The following is a 20342-nucleotide window of genomic DNA, read 5'->3' as shown; positions in this document are numbered from 1 at the left end:
CTCTCGCTATGTTGTCCAGGCTGGACTTGAACTCCTGGGCTCAAATGATCCTCCCATCTCAGCCTCCAGCGTAGCTAGGACTACAAGTGTTCATTGTGGTTTTGATTTGCATTTCCCTAAATACTAATGATGTTGGATATCTTTTCACGTGTTTATTAGTCAGTTGTATGTATATCTTCTTTCGAGAAGTGTCTATTCAAATCTGTTGCCATTTTTTCAGTCAGTTTATTTATCTTTCTATTGCTGAGTTGTAAAAATTCTTTATGTATTATGGATTCTAGATCTGTATTTAATTTGCAAATTTTTTTTTCCATTCTGTGGGTTGCCTTTTCATTTCTTGAAGGTGTCCTTTGACACAAAAGAAGTTTTAAGTTTGGATGAAGTCCAATTTTTCGCATTTATTTTTTTCTTTGGATGCTGTGCTTTTGGTGTCGTATCGAAGAAATGGCTTCATCCAAGATCACAAAGATTCACATCTATGTTGTCTTCTAAGAGTTTTATGTTTTTGGTTCTTATGCTTAGGTCTTTGATTCCCCCCCCAACATGGAGTTAATTTTTCTATATGGCATAAGGTATGGACCAACTTCGTTCTTTCCATGTGGATATCCAGTAGTCTTCACATCATTTATTGAAACGACTAATTTTATTCCCCATTGAATGGTTTTGGCAGCCTGTCAAAGATCAATTGAGGATATATTTATGGATTCATTTCTAGACTCTGAATACTATTTGATTAATCTATATTCGTGTATTTCTTTTGCCAGCACCACACTGTCTTGATGACTGTAGCTTTGGGGTAAGTTTTGAAATCAGAAAGTGTGAGTCCTTCAACTTTGTTCTTCTTTTTCAAGATTGTTTTGGCTATTATGGTTCTCTTGCATTTCATATGAACTTTAGGATCACCTTTGTCTGTTTCTGTAGAAAGGGCAGTTAGAATTCTGATAGGGGTTGCACTGAATCTGCAGATCAATTTGGGAGTATTGCCATCTTGACAATAATTAATCTTGTAATCCGTGACAGAAGATATCTTTCCATTTATGTATTTAGGTCTTTTAAAGTTTCTTTCACTGAGATTTGTAATTTTCAGTGTACAAGTTTTACATTTATTTTGTGAAGTTTATTCTTAAGAATTTTATGATAAAATTCTTCTTGATGCTATTTTAAATAATTTTTGTAAGTGATTCTTATTTTTCATGTGGTAAACAATTCACATTCTGGCTGCAGCACGCAAGTCTTTATCAGGATGGTGTCTCTATTATGCCCCACATCTCCTGGCTGTTCCAGCTCATGGATAGAAGAAAGAACAAACCAGCATCTCTATTTATTGTCCACATCTCCTAAAAAGGGCAGCTTTATAGTTCTGTATTGGAACATGATTTTTCTAGAATGTTCTACATCTGAAAAGTTGTCTCTCGTCATCACTGAGTGAATTTGTGGAGCTGATGCTGTGGAGAGCCTGGAGCACATGGCATCTGATCCGGTAAATGCCACTGCTCTCTAATTAATTGAAAAACGCTCTTTGCTGCTGACTACTGCTTCATGCTGGAAGACTATGTGCCATAATTTAATTAGTGGATAATTCTAATCTACTAACCTAACTAACTCTTCTTTTGAGCATTGTGTCATTTGGCACAACATTTTAAGACAACAGAAAAGTGCACAGTTTCTGGGCAGTGTGCCTTAATTTACTGAACAACTATGGTACTTTCATATTTGATTTAAGTATTCTGCTCTTTGGTATTACAAGGTTTTCAGCCAAACCTATTGACGTGTGCTCATTAAGACCAGTTGTCTACAAAGCACCTGCTTTCCTGTGAAAAGATCTTATTACTAAAACATAGCTAGTTCTTGCCAAGAAAAGGGCTTAAATTTCTTTGGCTGGCTTGATGCTTTATCGGGCTGCCTGTTTGGTCTTTGTAGTCATTGTGCTTAGCCCAAATTTCTTCCTTCTCCTTTTGTTCTGGGAAGGTCCTGCTGTGAATCGCTTTCCATTCTCCCTTCTGGAGGCCAGATCGCGCTGTGCCCAGCCCTGCATCTAGATTGTGCTGTGATACGAACACAATGGTTCTAGTTCCTGCTACCATCTCAGGGGAGTCGTTTGGGTCCAAGGACAACCAAAGAGTTACAGTCTGCACCTCCTCCTCCACCCGGCCCTGTCAGCAAATCCTGTTCCCTTCCTCTGCTTCTATTCTAGTCACCCTCGTCTTTCCCTTATTATGTAACTTACCTGCACATTGCGCACATGTACCATAAAACCTAAAGTATAATAATAATAATAATAATAATAAAAAAAAGAAAAAGAGACAATAATTATAAATTAAAAAAAAAAAAAAAAAAGAACTCCTGTTGGAATCACCAAAGGCAGGGCCAGCAGAGAAAGGGGCTGAGATACAATCCCTCCCATTGTTCTAAGGACAGCTAGTTCCAGCATCGCTCTCCTAAAAACGGAAATACTCCCGTGGGGGAAGCCACCTGAAACTTAAAATACCTCAATGAAAGGGAGAAGCAGAATTCGCTAAAACTGACCCTCTGTTCTAGGACTTGAAGCCACGTTTCTTCAAATCTCAGTTTCCAGATCTGAAAAAGGTGAGAGCAGACTAGATCCGTTTCTTTATTTTGTGCAGGCTGACAGAATGCTTTGGGAATCTGATGAAAGCCGTGGACTTTCTCCTTAGAATAGCGCACACGTGCAAATATATAACACAATTATGAACAGGCTGGGGATTGACTGACACTCTGGAGGTCCGTGTGCACTGAGTTACAAACAAAAACAGAAAAGCAAGCAGATCCATGAACACAATCTCTAAATTCATTTTGAAGCCTTATAGTCTGTGATTCCAACCTCCCTGTCAAGGCTCTTGACCTGACTCAGAAAGTCCTCAGCACCGATGAGTCCCTCGTGCCTCATTCCTGTGACATCGTCAAAGTGTTTGGTTTCCTATTAGTTAACTGGAAAAGGTCATCTTTGGGCAAAATCATGAAACTGCGATGAGACACTATAGGGCTCCTCTACCATTAGGCATTTCTTTACACTTTTGAAATTTTTCTGTTATTAAAAAATTTGTTTTTAAAAATTGTGATAAAATATACATAATATAAAATTTACCATCTTAACTTTTTTTTTTTTTCCGACAGAGTTTTGCTCTTGTTGCCTAGGCTGGAGGGCAATGGCATGATCTCGGCTCACGGCAACCTGCACCTCCCGGGTTCAAGTGATTCTCCTGCCTCAGCCTCCCGAGTAACTGGGATTATGGGCACGCATCACCACGCCCGGCTAATTTTGTATTTTTAGTAGAGACGGGGTTTCACCATGTTGGTCAGGCTGGTCTCGAACTCCTGACCTCAAGTGATCCACCCACCTCGGCCCCCCAAAGTGCTGGGATTACAGGTGTGAGCCACTGTAATCCCTTAAGATTACAGTGGTTAAGATGCGCCTGGCGCATCTTAACCATTTTTAAGCATACTGTTCAGTGGCATCACGCACATTCACATTGTTATATAACCATCACCACCATCCATCTCCAGAGCTCTTTTCATCTTGGAAAACCGAAACTCTGTACCCATTAAAAAGGAATTTTCCATTCCTCCTTTCTCCAGTTCCTGGTAACCACCATTCTACTTTCTGTCTCTATGAATTTGACTATTCTAAGTACCTTGTATAACTGCGATCGTACAGTATTTGTCTGATTCCAACCAAAATTGTCACTGGCCTATTTTACTTAGCATAATGTCCTCAAGGCTCATTCATGTAGTAGCATGTGTCAGAATTTTGTTCCTTTTTAAGGCTAAGTAACATTCCATTAAATGTATATACCGCATCCTGTTTATTCACTCATCTGTCAATAGAAACCTGAGCTGCTTCCACATGTTGGCTACTGTGAATAATACTGCCATGAACAATGGTGTACAACTATCTGTTCAAGTCTCTGCCTTTGATTCTTTTGGGTGTATACTCAGAAGTGGAATTACTGGATCACATGATAATTCTAGGTTTAATTTTTTGAGGAATAATCATATTGTTTTCCATATGGCTGCACTGTTTCACATTCCTACCAACAGTGCACAAAAGTTGCACTTTCTCCACATCTTGGTGAACACTTGTTAAATTTTGTTTTCATTTTCTCTGATGGTAGACATCCTAATGGGTGTGAGGTGGTATCTCATTGTGGTTTTGATTTCCATTTCCCTAATGATTTTAACACTGAGCATCTTTTCATGTGCTTATTTGTCATTTGTACATCTTCTTTGGAGAAATATCTATTCATGTTCTTTCTCTCTTTTTATTTTTATTTTATTTTTGAGATGGAGTCTCACTGTGTTGCCCAGGCTGGAGTGCAGTGGCGCGATGTCTGCTCACTGCAACCTCCACCTCCCAGGTTCAAGTGATTCTCCTGCCTCAGCCTCCCAAGTGGCTGGGATGACAGGCATGTGCCACCACACCTGGCTAATTTTTGTATTTTTAGTAGAGACAGGGTTTCACCATGTTGGCCAGGCTGGTCTTGAACTCCTGACCTCAAGTGATGAGCCTGCCTCGGCCTCCCAAAGTGCTGGGATCACAGGCGTGAGCCACTGCACCCTGCCCTCTCTCTTTTTAATTAATACATTTACGTTTTGCTATGGACTGAATGTTTGTGTCCTCCCAAAATTCATATTTTGAAGCCCTAACCCCCAGTGTTACTGTATTTGGAGATAGGGCTTTTAGGAGATAAGTAAGGTTAAGTGAGGTCACAAGAGTGGGCTCTAATCCTATAGGATCGGTGGTTTTATAAGAAGACAGGCCAGGCATGGTGGCTCATGCTTGTAACCTTGGAGCTTTGGGAGGCTGAGGGGGATGATCGTTTGAGGCCAGGAGTTTGAGACTAGCCTGGGCAACACAGCAAGACCCTGTCTCTATGAAAAGTTAATAGATTAGTTGGGTATAGTGGTGTATGCCCGTAGCCTTAGCTACTCATGAGGCTAAGGTAGGAGAATTACTTGAGCCCAGGAGTGTGAGGCTGCAGTGAGCCATGGTTGTGCCACCTCACTCAAGTCTAGGTGACAAGGTAAGACTCTGTCTCAAAAAAAAAAAAATGACACCAATGAGTTTTCTCTCTCTGTCTGCCACATGAGGACACAGAGAGAAGATGGCCAGCTTTAAGCCAGAAGAAAGGTCATCCTCAGTCTAGCAGCTTGCTCATACTATTTCCATACTCTCTCTTCTTCCAAGTGGTGTGAAAAAATCATTGATTTTTTTTTGGAGAAAATACCCTTTAAAGTAACTCTCTTATTAGAATGCAACCCATTGGTAGCTGATGTAGTTTGGCTCTGTGTCACCACCCAAATCTCATCCTGTAGCTCCCATAATTCCCATGTGTTGTGGGACGGACCCAGTGGGAGGTAATTGAATCATGGGGGTAGGTCTTCCCTGTGCTGTTCTCATGATAGTGAATAAGTCTCACAAGATCTGATGGTTTTACAAATGGAAGTTTCCCTGCACAAGTTCTCTTCTCTTTTCTGCTGACATGTGAAATGTGACTTCCGACTTCCACCTTCCACCATGATTGTGAGGCCTCCCCAGCCACGTGGAACTGTAAGTCCAATAAACCTCCTTCTTTTGTAAATTGCCCAGTCTCAGGTATGTCTTTATCAGCTGTGTGAAAACAGACTAATACGGTAGCCATGCACTCTTACAAGACAATAGCACTCAGTTTATTCATTCATGCACTAAATATACTTATTATTGTCTCCTATGAGTTAAAAATTTGGCTACACTCTAGGTATAAAGTAGAAAACAAAAACAGAAAACTTCCTCTCACAGAATCTGCATTCCAGAAGAGATGATGGATACTAATCAAATACATGTAAAATTGGAATTATAATATGTCACAAAGGTGAAGAATATTGTGCTTCAGGAGTGTATAACAGAGGTTTTTGAACTTAGTCAAAAAAGAAAAAGGCCTTTCTAAAGAGGTTATGCTTGAGCCTATGAAAATATAAAGGGTAGAGAGGAGTTTATGAATCAAATAAAGGAGAATAAAACATTTCAAGCAGAAATAAAACTATATTCAAAAGCCCTGTGGCTTAAAGGAACACAAAAACACATCAGATCTGTAAATCTGGCCAGAGCGAGTGGAGCACTGAGAGTGAATGGGAGCATGGCATGAGATGAGGTGGAGAGAGGATTTGTTCCACACCCTGAACACCATGTTTAGTGTTTTCTTTACACTAAAAGTAATTGGAAGCCACAGAGTACATCAAGCAGTGAAGTGGGGAGGGGTGATGTTACAAGATTTACATTTTGAAAAGATTGCTCTAGCTGTCTGCAGAAAATCGATTTGAGGGGACATACATATGTATTTACGTAAATCGACAATTTAGAAGGATAGATGGTCCCTGAAATAGTCCCTAAATGTTTGGCACCAGAAGTGTTTCAAATTTCAGATTTTTTCAGATTTTGGAATATTTGCATCCCAAATCTAAAATTCCCAAATCCCACATGGTCCAATGAGCATTTCCTTCGAGCAAAAACCTTTGAGTGTCATGTTGGCACTTGAAACGTTTCAGGTTTTGGAGCATTTTGGCTTCTGATTTTTGGATTAGGGATGTTCAACCTGTATTGGGTTTGGAGATATTTTCCATATAGGAGTAAGGAAGGAGAAGCATGAGGGTTCCTCCAGTATCTAGCTTGCAGAAACAGGGAGCCGGCGCAGCTGTTCACTGAAATAGGAAACATTGAAGGAATATGATGTTTGGGAGAGAGGACCATGTGTTTAGATTTTTGTGTGTTGAGTCTGAGATGCCTCTGAGATGTCAGACTGAAGATGCTGAGCAGGCAGTTGAGTACCCTGGTCTGGATCTCAAAAGAAAGAAATGGAGATATAAATAAATGTGTAAGTTGCTTGTGTTTGTTTTTAACTGAAACAAAAAATGTGAATGAGATTAGGGAGTGAGAGCAAATAGCATGGGCCCCGGCTTGAGAATTTCAGAACTTCCAAGATTACTGGTTTATGAAGGAGATCTACCCTTAGTGCTAGGATTTAGAGAAAACACATATTAAAACAATTCAGGCTGGGTGCGGTGACTCATGCTCGTAATCCCAGCTCTTTGGGAGGCCGAGGCGGGCGGATCACGAGGTCGGGAGATCGAGACCACGGTGAAACCCCGTCTCTACTAAAAATACAAAAAATTAGCCGGGCGTGGTGGCAGGTGCCTACTGTAGTCCCAGCTACTCGGAGAGGCCGAGGCAGGAGAATGGCGTGAACCTGGGAGGTGGAGCTTGCAGTGAGCCGAGATCACGCCACTGCACTCCAGCCTGGGTGACAGAGCGAGACTCCGTCTCAAAAAAAAAAAAAAAAAAAAAATTCAACTTATTTTCCAATTTCATAAAATCTCTTTTAAAAAGATTAAGTCTTTTCTGATTCATGACTTAATAACTCACTTCCCAACAGAAATGATCGTAAGCATCACCTGGAAGTTCGTTCATTTATTCAATCAGAATACTTACCAAGCAGGGCTGGGCACAGTGGCTCATGCCTGTAATCCCAGCACTTTGGGTGGCCGAGGTGGGCAGATCACCTGAGGTCAGAAGTTCGATACCAGCCTGGCCAACATGGCAAAACCCCGTCTCTACTAAAAGTACAAAAGTTAGCTGGGTGTGGTGGCGTGCACCTATAATCCTAGCTACTCAGGAGGCTGAGGTAGGAGTATCACTTGAACCTGGGAGGCAGAGGTTGCAGTGAGCCGAGATCGTGCCATTGCGCTCCAGCCTGGGAAATAGAGCGAGACTCTGTCTCAAAAAAAAAAAAAAAAAAAATTATGAAGCAGATGACATGGGTGGAATCTCATAGAAAATCAAAGATGGAGAGGTCTTCAAGTGACCAGCTGTAGGCCCCTTCGAGAGCCAGCCTGTCCTGGGCCACATGAGGTGTGCAAAAATGCTATAAATAAAAAGCATTATTATTAGATTGTAGAGACTAGCCTCATGAGAAGAGATTCTTTAGAATTCCAAGGCTTTTGTCTTCATTTGACAGTTAACATGACACAACGTTTAAATCTGAGTGCTGTGCAGGGTTACCTTCCCAAATTAAGGGAGGACTTCAGACACTTTTATAAAAAAATGACCAGTGTTAGGCCTCCACTGCTTTTTTACATTAACTGATTAACTGCCTTTTCCCCTTAGTGATAACTGGCTTTAAAATGGAGTTGGCACTGAAAAGTATCACAGTATCAAAATACATTCTGCAGAAGTGACTGAAATCAGTATTTTATTTACAGACCTGACACACATTCAGCACAGACGTATCACTAGCCAAGATAGAGCCGAAAGTCAGGGTCAGGTTCTGAACTTCACCTCAATAGATGTGACTCAGCTGGAGCCCCAGAGGAGACCATTATTGTTCAAGTTGAGCGGAGAGGGACTGCTCGCAGGAGCTACTTGAAAGATCACAAGAAACTAGATCTTTGTGTTACATATCTAAAGAGCTGGTTTTGTTCTTTCTTTCTTTTTCCTGGAAATATTTCCTGCCAAGAATCATATATCTGACTGTAATAATGAAGTTATATGTCTTTATCTGTTGAAAAAACTTCTTAACATTATAATAATCTTACCTTGAACTTATACTGCACTCTTCATGGAAGGACTTTCTCATCTTGCTAAGCAAATCTCACAATTTGGAAATCAAAGTACATACTTACCTCATTTTACCAAAAAAGAATGTTTTGAGAGGTTAAATGGTAGAGTGAACAGTAACCCCAACTTGAAGGACAAGGGGAAATGGGGCAGAAACATCTTGCATTTGCTGAATAATGTAGATAACTGGCAATGGTGCTCTAAGGTTCACAAAAGGGCCAGCCGTCTGATCTATCACTGTAGGAGGTTTACATCTAAACGTCATCAGTAAATGGAAAATAACGCTGTCATAAATTCCCAGGAAAAGACACTGATTTTCCTTAGCAAACTTTTTGTGTCTTTACAAAATAAATTCTTTACGAAATAAATTCTTGTGTTTAACTTAATATCAGCCTATTGCTTTTTTGGGTACTACATTATTAAGATACTATTCAGGTACTACAAGATTCACCAATTTAAAGTGTACAATTCAGTAGGTTTTTTATATTCACAGATATGTGTAACCATCACCACAGGCAATTTTAGAACATTTTCATTACCTCAAAAAGAAATCCCTTATGCTTCAGATATTACCACTCTATTTCCCCAACGACTCCCAAATCTAAGCAACTACTAAGCTACTTTCTGTCTGTATAGATTTGCCTTTTCTGGACATATCATATGAATGGAACCATATACTGTAATACATGTACTTTCATGGCTAGCTTTCAGTTAGCATGATGTTTTCAAAGTTCATCCACATTGCAGCACATATCAGTACTTCCTTCCATTTTTAGCTATATAATATTTCATTGTATAGATATGGTTTATTTATTCCATAAGTCTATTGTTTATTCATGAATTGATGGCCATTTGGCTTGTTTCTAACTTTTGGCTCTTACGATAATGCTGCTATGAACAATTGTAGACAAGTTTTTGTGTGTACTTATGTTTTCATTTTGGAGAGCAAGTACCTAGAAGTGAAATTGCTTGGTCATATAGTCACATTCTGTTAACTTTTGAGGGACTCCCAACTGTCTTCCAAAGTGGTTGTAACATTTTATATTCCTACTAGCAGTGTATGAGCTTTCTGATTTCTTCACATCCTTGTCAACACTTATCATTTTCTATTTTTTTAGAGTTTCATTTTTTTTAATTGAGGGGAAATTCACAGAACAAAAAATTAACATTTTAAGGTGTACAGTTCAATAGCATTTAGTACATTCACAATGTAGTACAACCATCACCTCTATCTAGTTCCAAAACGTTTTCATCATCCCTAAAAGAAGGCAGCAAAGCCAAGGAGTCACTTCCCATTCCTGGATTCCACCAGTCCCTATCAACCAGTGATCTTTGTCCATCTATGAATTTACCTATTCTGACTAGTTCATTTTGTTATGGACTGAACTGTGGTCCTCTCACCCTCCCAAATTCATGTGTTGGAGCCCTAACCCCCAATGTGATTGTATTTAGAGATAAGGGTGTTCAGGAATTAATTAAGTTTAAATGAGGTAATACGGGGGAGATGCTCATCTGATAGGTCTGGTGTCCTGATAAGAAGAAGAGACAACAGAGATCTCTCTCTCTCTGAACATGCACAGGGGAAAGACCATGTGACACAGCAAGAAAGTAGCTATGTGAAAGCTAGGAAGAGAGGCCTCCCCACACACCGAACCTGCCAGCATCTTAATCTTGAACTTCCCATCCCCTAGAACTGTCAGAAAATAAATTTCTGTTGTTTAAGCCAACAAGACCATCATATTTTGTTATTGCAGCCCAAGCAGACTAATAGACATGTAAATGGAATTATCCAATATATGGTCTTTTGTGACTTGTTTCTTTACTTAGCATGATGTTTTCAAGGTTTATCCATGTTGTATCATGTCTCACTACTATATTCCTCTATCGATAGACATTTTTGTTGTTTTCAGCTTTGGCTATTGTAAATAGTGCCTCTATAAACATTCATGGGCAATGAATTCATTTGTTGGAACATCTATTTTCATTTCTTTTGAGTATATACCTGGGAGTAGAATTGCTGGGTCATATGATAATTCTGTGTTTAACTTTTTGAGGAGCTGCAAGACTATTTTCCACAGTGGCAACACTATTTTAAATTCTTAGCAACAATGTATGAGATTTCCAATTTGTCCAAATTGGAAACTTGTAGTTTCTCCAAATCCTCATAAATAATGTTATTTCCCTTATTTTTGACTATAGCTATCCTAGTAGGTATGAAGTGATATCTCATTCTGGCTTCGGATTTGCTTTTCCTTGATGACCAATAATGTTGAAGACCTTTTTATGTGTGTATTGGCCATTTATGTAGCTTCTTTGATGAAACGACTACTTAGATGCTTTGCCCATTTTAAAATCGGGCTATCTTTTGCATTTTTGTAGTTTTATTTTTTTGAGACAGGGTCTTACAATGTTGCCCAGGCTTGAGTGCAGTGGTGTGAACATGGCTCACTGCAGTCTTAATTTTGTAAAGAATTTAATGGGTTCAAGTGATCCTCCTACCTCAGCCTCCTGAGTAGCTGGGACTACAGGTTTGCTCCACCACACCCATCTAATTCTTTTATTTTTTATAGAGTTGGGGTCTTAGTGTGTTTCCCAGGCTGTAGGTTGCCTTCTTATTTTTGAGTTGTAAGAGTTCTTTGTATATTCTGGATAATAGTCTCTTACTAGATATATGATTTTCAAATATTTTCTCTCATTCTGTGTATTGTCTTTTAATTTTATTGATCATGTCCTTATGTTCGCAGTAGAAGAGACCTCAAGTTACTGGTGACCTACCCTTACGAGTCCATAGCAACTTCAATCCTTGCCTCCTCAGAACAAAGAATTTGACTGAGGGGCATAAAGGAGAAAAAGAGACAGAGGCAAGTTCCAGAGCAGGAATGGAAGTTTATTGAAAAAGGCCTTAGAACAGGAAAGAAAGGAAGGTGTGCTTGGAAGAGACCCACTGCTAAAACTTAGAAGTACAAAAGTTTTTAATTTTGTTGATGTCCAGTTCATCTATTTTTTTGCTTGTGTTTATGCTGTCAGATCTGAGAAACCATTGCTTAATTTACAAAGATTTATGCCTATGTTTTTTCTAAAACTTTATAATTTAGCTCTTGCAGTTAGGTCTTTGATCTATTTGGAATTAATTTTGTATATGGTGTGAGGTGCAGATCCAAATTCCTTCTTTTGCATGTGGATAGCCAGTTATCCCATTTGTTGAGAAAACTATTATTTCCCTAAGAGTTGTCTTGGTGCACTGGATGACAATCAATTGACCAGAAGTGTGAGGGTTTATTTCTGGACTTTCAATTCTATTCCATTTTCTGTCCTTATACCAGTATCACACTGTTTTGAATACTGTAGCTTTGAAATATGTTTTGAAATTCAGAAGTATAAATTATCTGATTTTGTTCCTTTTCAAGATTGTTTTGGTCAGTCTGATTCTCTTGATTTCCACATGAATATGAGGACAATCTTATAAATTTCTACGAGAAAGGCAGGCGAGTATTTGATAGAAATTGCTTTGAATCTGTAGTTCAATTTTGGGGGTATTGCCATCTTAACAATACTAAATCTTCCAGTGCATGATACAGGATGTCTTTCAATTTATTTAAATAATATTTAATTGCTTTTAATAATGTTTTATAATTTTCAGTGCAGAAGTCTTTCATTTATTGTGTTAAACTTATTCCTAAGTATTTTATTATTTTTGATGTTATTGGAAATTGAATTATTTTCTGAATTGGACTTCTGGATTGTTTATTGCTAGGGTATAGAAAAAGAATTGATTTTGTGTATTGATCTTGCATTCTGCAACCTTGCTAAAGTCTTTTCTTTGCTCTAATAGTTTCTTTGAGAATATCTTAGGATTTTTTTTTTTCTTTTTTTTGAGATGGAGTCTCACTCTGTCACCCAGGTTGGAGTACAGTGGTGCCATTTCAGCTCACTTCAACCTCTGCCTCCCAGGCTCAAGTAATTCCCTCACCTTCCACCTTAGCCTCCCAAGGAGCTGGGACCACAGGCACATGCCACCACTCCTGGCTAATTTTATTTTATTTTATTTTATTTTATTGTATTTTTCATAGAGACGGGGTTTCACCATTTTGCTCAGGCTGGTCTTAAACTCCTGAGCTCAGGTGATCCACCCGCCTTGGCCTCCCAAAATGCTGGGATTATAGGCATGAGCCACCACTCTCAGTCAGGATTTTCTATATATAAGGTGATGTCAATTACATATATAAATTTTCTTTTTTTCTAATCTGGATGCCTTTTATTTCTTTTTCTAGTTTAGTTACCCTAGATAACACTTCCAGTACAATGCTCAATGGATGTGGCAAAAGTAGACAACTTTATCTGTGTCTCCCCTTTTATAATTAAGACAACTATTTACTAAATTGTGAAAAGAAAGCAAGGCTCAATCATGTTGCTTTAATTGAAATGGAAAGTGAATATATCTTGTTTCAATCCTTCCACTTTAAAATGGCATAAAATATGTATTAACTTTCTATTTTGGTATTGAGAGAATAAATTAGAATTTGATGATACCCTTAAAAATTAAATATGTGAATTCATAGGACAAAGTTACGGGGCATCATTAGGAAAATTCGTAAGTGAGGGATGAAACCTTGGGTCATTTTTCCTTCTTAGAGCTCAGAATTATTAATAAATCATGACCTTTATTCTGAAAGAAGGCAGGCTGGGGTGCCAGTGACTTTCCTGGAAGACACACAAAACGTATGCCTGCCCTAGGGACAATGAATAACTTCTACACATATATTGGTTTGAGCCCCCTTTGTTTAGGAATCCTGCTTGCTTGCTATTTTTATATGATGTTTTCATAAATAAATTATGATCCCAGTTAATGTAAAAGTAGGTTGTAAAAGAATTTACTTCTTGGGCCAATAATCTCTCCCCTCCGAAGAATAAGAAAAAAAGTATCAGAGTGCTGCCTTCCCCCTTTTTCTGTTGCTGGAAATGTTGTTTGGATATGGCTGCACAAATAAATGCAGTAAGGTTGTGGGCGCCTCCGCTCTGCAAGCCTCCATCACTTATGTAGCAAAGTTGTTTCTGGGGTGTAAGATCCCTCTGATGAAGGGAGCATCTACCTTACAGTTACATTCAGAGACAGTACTTGAGCATGGTTTGACATTGCATTTGATTCCTGGAAAGGGAGGTATCTCCAAGTTTGACAGGTGTTGAAACAGAGCTATTATTTGTAGTAACTACTTATTATGGGAGGTCTTGGAACAAATCCTTTCTCTAAAACATCTTCTTTGGCCCCCGGCAGTCCTATTAGTAGGTATTATTCATCTTAATTTTCACCTGTGGAAGCTGAGGCTTAGTGAGTCTAGAGATACCATTTTTTTTTCTTCCCTCTGTGCAAGATTCTTTTCCCTCATTTTCTGTGAATAACATACCTTTTTAAGTGGAAGTCTTCTGCCCCACTTTCTGTAACTCTAATTTTAATAATTACAATATCCTGCCCTGCTGTTTAGAGAGTGTGAACAAATAACATAGGATCAGGTAATGTCCTAATGGTAATCCTGATTAGGGTTCTTATCATAGACTTTATATCTGGATGCTCAGAGAGAAGCTTTCTTTTTCTTCTGGAGTCCTTAGATGGGAAGATGGAAGTCTGGACCACAATCTTCTCTTCCTCTACATCTTGAGGAAATTCTGCCTGTAATAGAAGAGAAACATACAACACACTGAGAAAATCAAAGCCAAGAGACGAATAAAAAATATTGGTATTCTTTTGAGTCTCTGAGGCTAGATCCACTTCTAGAGTGAGATAATAGATAACCCATTTTTGCTTACTTGCCTGACTTACAGCTTTGTTATTTGCAACCGAGAAAGTTAATCAGCTTGCCCACAGTTGTGTGATTAGGGAAGGCGCAACACTGCTTTTAAATCCATGTCTGTCTACCTCCAAAGCTTGTGCTCTATACAGTATTTTAGCTTATACTGATATGAACCAGATTTGGTCAAATATTAACAGAAAGAAAGGGTATAAAATGCACATGATCACAACTGACAGATCTACCATATATAACCCCAAATATGAAAACTCATGTCCAAAGTGTGAGGAATAGCAAAAATGTATGTCTTTTCCAAGAGAAAAAAAGCCTTTCATTTCCCCCTAGAATAAATTCCTACAGATAGTAATATGAGTTCTTAGGAGAGTAACTATTTCCTGTGACTTTGGGTATAAATATCTCATCTAATCTAAGTGATCTGATTCAGCACACGGAGGCAATGACTGTCAGTGATTTTACAGGTATGACCAAGAGGTTGAAGATGAATCAGATTCAAGGGGAAATAGCAGAATTGGTAGATAATTAGATAGTAGAATTTGACCTCCGCCTTTGGGTTCATGTGTCCTTAATGTCCTGTGGCTTGTGATCACAGCAAATCTCAACATACAATAGCTCTACCTATGACCCCTTCCCAATCCATGTATATATCACCAGTTGAGTGACCATCATTTATCATCATGTAAAATTCAACATAAGTTTTTATACATAGCATTTAAATAAATACAACAAAAACCACTGTAAATACAAGAAGAAAATTACATATGGTTTTCTATACATCCACACAGACATCTATTGCCCATTTTTTTCAAGTTCACTTAAAATCTTTGACTTTAACATTCACATTACAAAAGGCCCTGACCTTTTGTAATTGTTGCTGACTCTATATAATAAAAGTCGAAATTAATAACTAAAGCATATGTAAGAAAGACTTGGTGATTAAAGACCACCTTCCTACATGGATCTTGGGTGAAACAGAAAGCACCAAAACAGCAGTTTCAGATTGGTTGAGAACACAACCTTACAAATCGAAACTCATGATACATGATTAAAACTTTTTTTACATGCAAATTCATGGACTTAAAATTCTCTATAACTAAAAAAGAAAGAATGTAAACAAGACCTTTAGCTTAAGAAGTTAAAAAAAGAACAGCAAAACACACTTAAAGAAGGATGTAGCCCAGGTGCGGTGGCTCACGCCTGTAATTCCAGCATTTTGGGAGGCCGAGGCAGGAGGATCATTTGAGGTCAGGAGTTCAAGACCAACCTGGCCAACATGGCGAAAACCCATCTCTACTAAACATACAAAAATTAGCTGGGCGTAGTGGCTCACGCTGATGATCCCAGCTACGCAGAAGGTGGAGGCAGGAAAATCACTTGAACCCAGGAGGCAGAGGTTGCAGTGAGCGGAGATCACACCACTGCACTCCAGCCTGGGCGACAGAGTGAAGTAACTGGTAAAAAATAATACAGTTAATACACTAGAATATATGTGTGTGTTTTCAAATAGTAGAATTAATAAATCGAAGGTTTTTTTTTTAGGAAAAATTGCTGAATCAATAGTCTAATAGGAGAAGGATAGATTATTTGCTTTGAATGTAATGAATGGGATTTAATTATTTTTGTCTAATTACAGGAGCAATATATGCTCAACAATGAAAATAAAATAAAATGTTTATGTTGATCTTGGGTGCAACATAAGTAAAACCCTTTCATAGTTTGACCCCCATTTTACTTGTAACATGCTTGTTTTAAGTCAATGGATTTTTTATATTTCTTCTATAGTATTAACGCCCCTTACCCACTGCATCTACAGTCTCTCATCATCTAAGATTGTTCATCTCAGAAATATCATTGACAAGTTATTTCTATTATTTTTCTGTACTGTCACGTGTTTTTTGACCTTGACACTTCAAATCTGTAATTAACACCTTCCTTCCTGGATAGCTACAGACACTTCTGAGCTGGTGTAACTGGTTCTGCAGTGCCCACTGTGGTATGCTATCCATCAGGAGATGTGGTCTTTGGGTCAAGGAATTCAGCCACTGTTAACAATCCTGGCCAGGCAGGCTTAGGCATGGGCTAGTGGAATCTTGGTTTAATATTCGTATCTCTTTCCTCCTACTTTCCAGTTTCCTGCTGATGTCTCCTATAGGCGGCAGCCAACTGGAAGCCAGAGGGCCAGGCAGCCTGGGTAGTGCAGTCTTTTTGCCTGATCAGCTCAGTTGATGCAGAGCTGGAAGAGCTGGGAGGAACCACTAGAAGGTGGAATGGAGAATATCCAGCATGCTAGCAGCTCTCTTGCCCTGCCTCTCTTCTTCCCAGAGATAATATGGCCACCTTGAATTTTGTTCTTTTCCCGAATTTGACACACTCCGTCTGAACTCTTGCCTTTGCAAATACAGTTTTCTCTGGCAGGAATTTCCTTACCCAACTTCTTTGTGTGGCAAACTCCTACTTACTCTTTAAGATCCAACTCAAATATCATCACTCTCTTATTGACACACATGAGGAGGCAGCAAGGTACTCTGAATAGAACAAAGAAACATCAGGTCAGCTCCTCAATCTGTCACTTACTAGTTAATGTGACTTTGTGTGGGGGTACTTCTGTGATTCTAAGTTCCCTCTTTGGCAAAATAGGAATGGGAATACAGTAGGCCTTTGCTGTCCACTGGTTGTACACAGAGAATTCAACACACGGGATGGAAAATGTTCGGGAAAAAAAACCCCACAATTGAAAATAACAATACAACAATTAAAAAATAATACGAATAAAAAGTACAGTGTAACAACTATTTACATAGCATTTACAGTGTATTAGGTGTTGTAAGCAATCTAGAGATGATTTAAAGCATACAGGAGGATGTGTGTAGGTTATATGCAAATACTACACCATTTTATAAAAGAGACTTAAGCATGGGTGGATTTGGATATCTGCGGGGGTCCTGGAACCAATTACCTAGGGATACCGAGGGCCCACTTTACCTGCCTTGACATCCCTTTCCCAGGGAAAGTGAAAGGATCAGAGCGAGAAAATGCAAATCATTTTCCAAATGTAATTTTGTTGTTGTTCTTACCGATGCTTAGAATTAACAACAACAACAAAAAATGATTTGCTCAGCTCGATCACTGTGCACGGTGCAAAAAATCAACTTTGGTGGCATTCAGCAAATCATACCCCCACGTCCCGCCTTTATTTTCCTTTTTGCAGCCCTGTTTCTCTCTTCTGCTCACTCATACCCGCCCACTCCGCTTTTGTAGCTTGCTTGTTCATATCTGAACTTGGGTATCCAAAGACACTGCTTGACTTTGCAGGTACATTCCACCGTTAAAGAGGGTTCGTCATTTAGTTCATTTAGTAGTCGGGGATGGGGAGAACTGTCACAAAGCAAAGTCTACATTCTAAATCGTGAAGTTCTGGGAGCTGAGAATCAGATTGGCAGGGCCAAGAACGAATCCGTCGCCGAGCCAGGAGGCGGGGCTCCTGCTGGGGCCTCTGCAGCCCGCGCTGGGTTCCCGAATTCCCGCGCTGTAAGCCGGAACCCCAGGCCAGCGGGCGCCGCCGCGGGCCCGGAGATCGGTGCAGGACGCACGACCGAGCCAGAACTACAACTCCCGACGTGCGCGGCGGCCAACGCTGCTTCTACCCCTGCTTGTTGCTTTTTTTTTCCCCCTCCGTTTCTTGCGACGGAGACTGCTGTCCAGGAAGTGCGCAGTAGTGATTCTAGAGAGGCTGGAAGTTCTCCTGGCGTCGCTGGGGCCGCGAAGGGCTCATGTAATGCCTCCTACTCCCGGTGAGCGCAGGCGTTGCGGAACTCACCGTCCCACAGGACGTGTTTCCGGGGTACATTAATTGTGGCTGGACGCAGTGGCGCGGCAGTTTAATTCTCCGGCAGCTGCAGATTGATGGGACGAGATGGTCCTGGCGGGGCTCATCAGGAAACTCGGTAACTGTCAGGTTGCCCCTCGCCCAAGGCACCCCCCACCCGCTCTGGCCACTTGCTGAGAATGGTCGTGTCACGTTTCCCCGGCCGGCCGCTCCGCGACTGCTCCCTCTTTCGCCCCCGCTTTGTCAGGGTGGCCCCCGGCGACCCATCTCGGACTTTGTGTGAACTTCGCGGTTCGAGTCCCGAAGGCACCAGTGGCCTGCTTCTGAAAAAACTGGTTTATTTTGTCTTCACGCCTCTCCTGCCCACAGCATAAGTAACGTAGTCTCTTTGCAGTCGGGAAATAAAATAGTTTTGTGCCGTTCGTTGACAGGTCATCAGCTGGCCGAGATCAGGGAGCGCGCTCTCAAGAGTATTCTCTGCAAGATTGAGCACAACTTAATCTGCTACGCTGATCTCATTCAGGAGAGGCAACTTTTTCTTCATTTGCTGGAATGGTTCAATTTCCCGTCCGTTCCGATGAAGGAAGAGGTTCTGAACCTGTTAAGCAGATTGGTTAAGGTAGGGTCATTTTGAAATAAAGAAAATAATCAGACGAGTGACTGTTTCTTAGTCATTTAATTGTAGCGTTTATTGAAAGTTAAATAATTGGGGTTAAAAGTTTTTTAATCAACCAGAGATGTTTAATTTTAATTAATCTGGGTATATGGCTCATCTTTTATTTGTGATACTGAATCCCACATGGTCTCTGCTGTGCTCAGAAGTAACACAACTTCTTTTGAGTTTTGGTATGTTCTGTGTTTTTGAGTTATCTTTGGAGGTTAATATTTGTATTCTGTTTTTATTTTCCGATATTTACATCTTAAAAATTAGATATGTCATTATGAAAGGGAGCACATTTAAAAATAATGTTACATAACCGTGATTCATAAATACCAGTTTTAAGTTGCTTTCCCATATGCTTTTAGATTGGTATTCTTATGCTGTCAGGGTCAGATATCAAAGTGTGGGTTTAACCTTTCAAAACTAAATCACTGTACGTGGTAGAGGAATCTTAAACTACTTTGACATCCTGTTGACCGGTTGGGGCTGGGACCAGAAGGTGAGTGTCAGTGGAAAAAAGTAACCCATTAAAAAAATAAGAGTAGGGATTGATAATGTGCATTTCTAGTGTTCAGTGTTGGCTCATCTTGCATAAATGTTATCAAGTGTTGGATGTATGTCTCTATAGGTGTATGTGCTCCTCATGGAGCACAAAGTGCCTTACTTTGGGGCAGAGCCATGAAGGATTTGTTTTTCAGAAAAGGAACATGTGATATACCAAAAATAATTTTATGTTTTGATTGCTGTAAGTTAATAGAGATTTTGATACAGTTATTCTCAAGATCATCCTCTTCTTATTTTAGTATCCCCCAGCAGTCCAACATTTGGTTGACTTTGGTGCAGTAGAGTTCTTATCTAAGCTTCGGTCTAATGTGGAGCCAAATCTGCAGGCTGAAATTGATGGCATTTTGGATGGACTTTTTATTCTTCCTTCGGAAGTTCCTGCAGTATCTTCTGCCTCATACCAAACCAATCAAACTGGTAACTCTTTGGAATCAACTTGATGGAATCTGTTAAAATACAAATGTATTAATTCTAATGGGAAATTTTAAGGAAAGGGAGATTAGATTTTTTTAAAAAGGATTTCTCCCACCTCCCTCAAACTTATTTTTCTTGTGTTAACTTACATGATTTTGACCTTTTTCCCCTCCTCTACTGTTAGTCAAAGGATGGTACATTTGCATTAATTGCTTTTTGGGTCAGGCCTAAAGGATGCCAGTGACTTTGCTTTTATGAGACCAGTTTGACATATTATTTCTTTGACAATAACAACGTATTTTTATTGAGCACATGAGTGCTCATTGTTCTTAGTGCTTTATATTTGTATTTTTGACCTTGTTCCTCATATTGGAGTATAATGATATCTGTCCTAGCTCATGATCTTGTTGTGGGGACCAATCAAAACGACATAATGCAAGTATTTTTATATGCTGCAGTCCATCATGA

At 39.6% G+C, this 20342-nt stretch overlaps 1 protein-coding gene across 5 annotated transcripts in view; it reads left to right on the top strand.

Moving 5' to 3' along the window:
- Positions 1 to 17865: 17865 nt before the first annotated feature.
- The window catches only part of RTTN (rotatin), a 204391-nt gene continuing 201914 nt past the window's right edge, over positions 17866 to 20342 (top strand). For 3 of the 5 annotated variants that reach the window (XR_008516017.2, XM_054538073.2, XM_063716951.1), the window contains exons 1-3: positions 18227 to 18353; positions 18667 to 18854; positions 19700 to 19877. Coding sequence is in view for 3 of the 5 variants with exons in the window: in XM_054538073.2 (XP_054394048.2) it covers positions 18323 to 18353; positions 18667 to 18854; positions 19700 to 19877 (397 nt within the window). In the remaining 2 variants the exon portion in view is untranslated. Of the gene's footprint in view, positions 18354 to 18666; positions 18855 to 19699; positions 19878 to 20342 lie in introns of those variants that run through there. The other 2 variants (XM_024236082.3, XM_054538074.2) reach the window with 2 other exon arrangements.

The sequence above is a fragment of the Pongo abelii genome, chromosome 17, assembly GCF_028885655.2.
Source record: "Pongo abelii isolate AG06213 chromosome 17, NHGRI_mPonAbe1-v2.0_pri, whole genome shotgun sequence".
In the NCBI taxonomy this organism is placed as follows: domain Eukaryota; kingdom Metazoa; phylum Chordata; class Mammalia; order Primates; family Hominidae; genus Pongo; species Pongo abelii.
This window is presented reverse-complemented; position numbering and strand designations above follow the sequence as displayed.